This window comes from Montipora capricornis, chromosome 6 (assembly GCF_036669925.1).
Source record: "Montipora capricornis isolate CH-2021 chromosome 6, ASM3666992v2, whole genome shotgun sequence".
Classification (NCBI taxonomy): Eukaryota; Metazoa; Cnidaria; class Anthozoa; order Scleractinia; family Acroporidae; genus Montipora; species Montipora capricornis.
In genome coordinates, this window is record NC_090888.1 from 44,815,035 (window position 1) to 44,822,471 (window position 7,437).

A 7,437-nucleotide genomic window follows, 5' to 3' on the forward strand; every position below is an offset into this window, starting at 1 on the left:
ACGTCACAAAAATTTCGTCCAGGATTGTAGGCAATGACTTACTTTGTCCAGAGCATAATTTCTATTCTATCATGTACTACTCAGAGTTTCCCACTCCATGTAAAGCATGTGCTGTCATTTAAATGCTATCAAAATTGACAGCTTTCGTTTCACTCGTTAACGTGGATAGAACTGTCTTGGCTCAGGAGATAGAGTGTCAGACAACCAAGTGAGAGGTTTTGGATTCACGTCCTTGGCATTGCATTACATCCAGACTTTTTTAAGTGAGGAGAAAGTCCTGGATTTTTCTAACGGCATCTTCATAAGGCGATAACCTCTATTTAAGCTTTGTGTCATCAAAACGCCTCCTTTACAAACCCTGTTCAACATTGGTGAACTGATGCATTGTTCACACAAGCGTCTACATGTACTTGTTGGTCTGCCCTGTTGCAGCGATGTAAAACACATTCTAAACGTGCATGTTGTCTATATGGAAAATGTGCCATAATTGTGAAATTTTATTAATGCTGCATCAATCATTATCACTGATCTTTTGTCCTCATTTTGTGTTCGTCTTTCAGCTGAAGCAGCTCCTCTAACTCCAAATTTTTCATCTTTCCTTCAAAATATACAAGTGCCCAGTTTAAGCAGAGGTAGGTGTAACTTGCGGTAACAAGCTGAGTTCGAGAACACATGTAGCAATACCTCACTAGCAGTGGCATTGTGCGTGAGAAATCTGGCTAATTCGTGAAAGTGACCTCTTCATTCAAAGAATGGGTCCTTTGCACAGGATAGTGATACCGCCATAGTGGAAAGCAAATTGCGCACTGGGGCATCTCAAGCAAAGCAAGTTAATCTAAAATTTCTTTGTTTTAAATGTCCCAGTGGGCAATTTGCGTTCAAGTATGGCGGTTTTTGTACCATGTGATCATTATCCTGCAAAGGACCCTTTCACATTGTTAGCTTCTTCACACATCTCGTCATTAACGCACTGGGTTTGAAATTCGCTCCTTCTTTCATAACAATAAAAATTGTGAGTGTGAATGCCATGGTGTGACATTTCAGTGACATGTCAATAGTTCAGTGGCATAGATTGCATGAGTCTTCGTAGCTCAGTGACAGAGCATCAAAACGAGAAGATAAAAAGTTTGACTCCTCTCAAATATGGTTGAGTCATTATCAGTAAATACAGATCTCTTCTGACGGAAGTGATGCTAACATTAGATTGATTTTTTTACCAAATTTAGGTGTGTCTGGCAAAGCTGTGACTGGACAAATCAAAACAGGCCTTTATCAGTTTGGTATCCAACCAGTGTTGCAGACAACACATCAGGTCTTCCATCCATCATCCTCTGCCATCTTCCCCATGCCTGCTGATGGAATACATACTATGGATGTTGTGAGAAGGATCTTTCTGGACAAATCTCCCACCACCAAGTTAAAACAGTGCACTCGGTAGAGAGCTGTGATAATAGTTAAACTAAGTATTAGTTATACATGTATGTGTTGGATCACACGCATTCCGTGCTTAATGGTTAACTTCATTATGGCCCTCGTTGTTAAAAGAATTAGGTTTGTGTAGAATTCATACAGACCAATATCAAGACGTAAAAATAGGTAGAAATGGTGACACCTTCCTTGTCCGTGTATATATAGCCTGTGTGCAGCCGCGCACTCTCCCACTTATGTCCAGGTTTGACCCTAATTAGATGCACGCCCAATTTTGACATCCAACACAAAGTGTTCCGGAATAATTTTGCATACATTATTAGGTGATCTACGCTGACCATTGCGTGGCTCATATTTCTTTGGAGCTAAATTCTCAAAATGGTGTTCAATGAGGTAGATTTCAAGCGTGGATTGAAGAGCGTCTCTGATAGTTTTAAGATACCTTGGCTTTATAGGATAGAAGCACTCTTTAAAGGAAAGGATGTATTTGCAAGTCTTCCAACCGGGTACGGCTCTGATCTTCAGAGCAGCACAGATCGTTGCCGATGATCTGTTATTTTCCTCATCTCAAATCTTCAGGGCAACACGCTTTGTAGATTGTTCTTGAGAATGGCTAGGCTGGTCCGAGCAAGGCGTTGGGATTACATTGACTGGTAAGGGATAGCGGGAGACGTTTTCGAGTGGACAATCTCTTGAATAGTGCAATATATATATTCACCTCGTGAAGATTCGTCAGGAGCGCTTTCGTTTCTTTAGCGCTGACAACAATTCCTACAAATGTACGTAGAATCGATTTCCACTTTACACTCCATAGCTAACAATTCCGCTCGTGCTTTAAAAGGAAAACCTCTTTGACCATCAAAGAGATTTTTATTCGTAATTTTTACCGTGCGCAAAGTACACACGAATTCATCGTAAAATTTCTCACGGTGGTTCTCACAGTGTTGATGTGGAGAAATAAAAGTAAAAGCCAGTCAAAACGTGTTGTTTCAATGATGTAACATGATCGATGGGTAATAACCAGTCACATCATTTTCCACACATTCCAGGGAAAATCACGTGGTATTGAACACGATTATCAACGGTAAATCAAAGACGAATCCTCTCCGATTTTTTTTTTTTTACAGAGAGTGGGCGGCTGTACACTAGCTATATATGCATAGATGTTTTGAGTTTTATGTGGCTGTTAGGGGAAGCTTGCAGTGCAAAAGAAGAAGTTCCACAGTTACAGAAAACCTCAAATTTACAGCAGACTGCCATTGAGAATGTAATGCAATCCCTGCCCAAGAGCGATTGCTGTTTCTTTGTTTTCCCACGCCAAAGAAGTCAGGGAAAATTTTTGTGAAGCCCCAAGATCATTGCAATGGTCTTCATTGGTGATTATTCCTGATGCAAAAAGTGACCTGCCTTTATGGTGTAACCACGGTCAGCTTTTAAATTTGCGCCCCATGTATGTTATTTCTAGAAACCTGGAAGTGTTGACAGAGTTCATGCATTTATGATTTCAAGGATAAAGAATGGCCTGAACGGACTATAGTAGTATAGGAGTTGGGGGTACGAGAGCATTTTTGCAAAAATGCTCTCATACCAACCCAACTCCATACTACTTTACATTTAATGGCTTCCATCGATGGTTTCCATCACATGGGTGTGGTCGCATGGGCGTGGTCATTTTCGGTCTCGTATTCTTGGAAATCTATATGTTTTATATTTCTGCGAATCTATGCCGTGGCGAGGCAGAATGGATCCAACGCAAAATTTATTTTGGAACTATATGTTTTTAAAAAACCTAAAATAATATCTCATATAATAGTATAATGAGTTGCGAAGAACTGCATAAAGAACTTGTCAATATGGAAGAAGTGGTCTGTCCATTTTGCAATAAACAGATATCAAAGCATACTAAAAACACAGATCAATGTTGCGATCAGCCAGAGATAGTGAATGATAACAATATGCTAGTTTGTAAAAAATGTGGGACAGTTAATGGCTATAAACCACTTATAGAATTTGTTGATTTTCACTCAAATAAGCATAGATTCCATCGTAAAAGTGTTTACCAAAGAAAATATCATATAGAAAACATAATGAATAATATAGCTGTAAAAAATGGTTTCCAGATTTCTGTAAAAAATATGGATAAAATAATTCGAATTTTTGCGGCTATCGGGGAAGTTGTGAAAGATGTTAACATTGATAGAAAGCGTATGATTAACATAAATTTCATTTTGAAACAAATATTTAAAATGCTTGATCTTCCTTATGAAAAGGTCAAGACATCAAAGTCTAAAAAGACACTTGAAAGTTATAAACGATATTGGCAAGACATCCTAGCATTATCATTCGATAAAATAAATGTGATAGTTAAGGAATGAATTTGTCATTGTATTTTGCGTAGAATTTATCAACACTAGGACAAACATCAGTTACAAAATCATCTACATTTTTTAATTCTGTGTGAAACGATGGTTGAAAATCACCGCTTCTCAACATGTCTTTTATCGAATTCAACAGATGTTGATAACTTTGGTATGCGTATGTGCAATTTTGTATTTTAAGATCCAATGATTGGAAATCCATGTAAGACTTGATTAACAAAGCACTTGTGCTTATAGCTACTAGGGCTATACCGCCAGTTACAACAGCACTAATAATTCCACCAGTACCAGTTATGATAGAAATAGTATTACCAATGAGTTTGAATTTTTTGAAGCGTTTGACAGCCTTTTTGTAAGCCCAACACTTTCTATGGTATGCCTTATAATAGCTCTTTAGTTCGTCGACCTGATCTTCTGAGAGTTTGTCTGAAATATGGTTCCAGCTGAATATTCTCTTTTTTCGATCTGCCATATATATGGTCTAGATTGTTAATCGTCTGCATAGACAATATAGTATACCACTGACTTGCCCACAAAAAGGTGATCTTTTAATCAGTTTAGTTGTGTATTTTTCTGAAATAGCATAAGTGTAACCTCTACCGAGCTTATGGTGGTCATAAAACCTCCCGGAAGCATCATGTAATACACTATGTGAATTTAATATATCAATCCAACCGAAGATCTTTTCAAGTAACCATGTTAGACAGCCACTACCTGGTCCAAGAAGACCAATTTCACCATCATTGAGTTCAAGAATCTCATTCATAGACATGTCTCTTTTAAAATAGAAACAGTGCAGGTATTGATAAACAAGTGCCGATTTTAATATTTTGTCATTAATGCATGGATGTTTTTCTTTTGCTTCTTGAAAACTATATTCCACAAATCGTAATAAATTGTCGATATACATATATATTGAGTTATATATTTTGAAAATCCACATCACAAATCGAAATGATTTTGAATGAACCTGAACATATTTTTTAATTCATTATCAGACAGAGATTTTGCCCAAACAGCAAAAGCATATAAATCCATTTCACAGAAATTCACAGCAGTGCCATCAGTATGAACCTGACATCCAATAAACATTTCTTGAGCTGAACCTGTCAGAGTGGCAGAAATTGTTTCTGTTTTAATCACACTGATTGATGTAACGCCTCTAAAGAGTTCTAGATTTGTCCCATTAATACGAATTGTCCAAACTTCGATATTTCCAGAGAGATTCAGCAAAGAAGGAATGTTAAGTCTGCCATTTGACGAGGAACCAAAATCGACATAGACTGTACCATCTCCCCATGGTATATGCACACCGAATCTGACGGCTCCACGCCCCCATTGAAACTGTGATTGATTAGTTATCGCTTTTGTTTTGACAACCAGTATTACTGTGCATTTGTTACCAGAACTACCCGCTATTTCAGAAACATCAAATGATTTTTTTTCCAAATAGTCATCACTACCATCGAAACGTATAAAAAACAGTTTTTTCAATGAATCCCTCAGAAGAAGAGGCTTTTTTGAATTGGTTTGTTGTGAAAAATCGATATTATTCGCAGGATCCACCCATGAACTAACTCTGTCATTTGAATCGGCTGTGACTACTGATAAAGCTGGAATTAATGCAATGCTGATTTTGTCTAACACTGGTATACCAGGTAGACTGTTCGAAATAATAAAAGTCGATCTGTCTAACTTCAAATCGAGTTGTTTTTTTATGACAACATGGTTCTCTTCCGTAGCAGCCTTAACGACGAGATTTTTGTCAGTTTCTATATGTCCATCATCATTTACTGAAAGTTGAGCTTGAGCTTGATAGGTAAAATCATCATCAGAGTGATAGTCAATGGTGTATTCAATTCTGTCACCATTGTCGTCAAGAAGATGTGTACCATCTAAATTTTTTACATACAATGTCATATACTGTTGCATTATATAATTCAATTAATCAGTAATGTTTTGTAATGTATAATGTAAACATAAGATCTTACGCCATCCCCATCGTCATCCTCAAAATTTATTCGTATGTTTGTTATGTTTTCAAAATATCGATTGATATTGACAGTAAGTATTTTGCTTGTTGAAAAATCTATGTTGTAAAATACACTATTGTCTCCATAAAAAGTAATATCGTGATCCGAATCTGATGGATATCTTTTTTTAGCATAAATTTTTATTTTATCGATATAAATTTTGGTAAATGTTAGATATAATTTTCCAGAAATTTCAAAATTACAACTCAGTGATGATTCTGAAGTGGTTCCATAGATGTAAGACGGTAATATCTTATCAAATAACCCTAAAATTTTGTTACCATTCATATTGATTGGCACATGCATTAAAAATTGATCATTTACAATCTCATAAGCCAAATTGTAATCATAAATTGTGAAATCAAGGTTGTTTTTTGCTTCGCCTTTTATACCGTAAATCAGGGCATACAATGGTAAAAGAGTTGGGCTTCTATTGTCATAATTTGCTTGAACAGTTACATATAACCGTCTTTCGATAGTTGGTGAAGAACCATTTGGTGATAAGTTCATGATAAAGTGATAATATTTATAATCTCTGTTGGTTTTGACTGTAGTGGTTCTATCAGTGTTCATGTTTAATTTTTCAAAAGTAACCTGCAATGAATTAAACTCCACATCGAAACCGGTTCTCAGGAAATATATTTCTAAACACACAGTATATTTATCGCTATAATTGTCACGTATCAGTTTGAATAGATTAAAATCGAATCGTCCTTTAAACAGACTGGAACCATCTGCTGCCTTTTGAACATTGAATGAAAATGCTTTTTTGTTGTTTTTATGTGGTGAGTCATTATAGTTGGTTAAAGTGGCATCCTGTATTCCATAATCTTCTGTAAATTCCCCATCATCCATAGCATATTTCAGCACATTTTCTCTGTTTGTATGTGTGGTTATATGACTCTGAACTATTTTGTCGTCTACATATTTCTTATTTTTTTCTATTTGTTCGTCTGTATATTTATTGTTTTCAGTAGAAACAGTCGCAATGCCGTCATTTACTTGCTTCAAAGTTATGGCATCTTGATTATGTGTGGCGTTTCCGAGATTTATTATTCGTTGATTGTTCATGTCTAGAACAGAAGTCATTACACCGCTTCCATCCAATTTCAATGTTTTTCCAACCTCGGAATCGACATAAGCTTTGTTTGTCACATCTCTAGCACCGGTTGGTTGTCCGCAATTTATTATTTTATTCAAAGACATATCCAAATTTCCAGTCATTTTAGAGGATCCGTCTAAACGAAGTGAATCCAAAAATAATCGATCAACGTAACCTTTTCCTGTGGCATCATTTACACCTGTCGGATCAGCAAGATTGATGATCTTGTTGTTGTTTATATTCAAATTTCCAGTCATTGCTTGCGTACCATCTCGCAACACAACCTGATTAACATTCGGTTTGGTTGATAAACCAGTTTGTAATTGGTGTTTTGTAACAGCGTCAGAATTGCCAGTGGCTTCAGCAAGATTGCTGATTTTATTATTTCCAAAGTCAAAATTGCCAGTTACGGAAATACTTCCATCTTTTTTCAAATAATTAGCCAGCTCCGTTTTGTCGGCTTTGAAATTCATAAAGTCGTCAACGTAAAATTTAT

At 36.3% G+C, this 7,437-nt stretch overlaps 1 protein-coding gene across 1 annotated transcript in view; it reads left to right on the forward strand.

Moving 5' to 3' along the window:
* The window catches only part of LOC138050556 (mediator of RNA polymerase II transcription subunit 16-like), a 35,632-nt gene extending 32,311 nt beyond the window's left edge, over positions 1 to 3,321 (forward strand). The window contains exons 17-18 of the mRNA XM_068896878.1: positions 561 to 632; positions 1,227 to 3,321. Coding sequence (XP_068752979.1) covers positions 561 to 632; positions 1,227 to 1,438 — 284 coding nt within the window. The 3' untranslated portion in view covers positions 1,439 to 3,321. The remainder of the gene's footprint in view (positions 1 to 560; positions 633 to 1,226) is intronic.
* Positions 3,322 to 7,437: the final 4,116 nt, after the last annotated feature.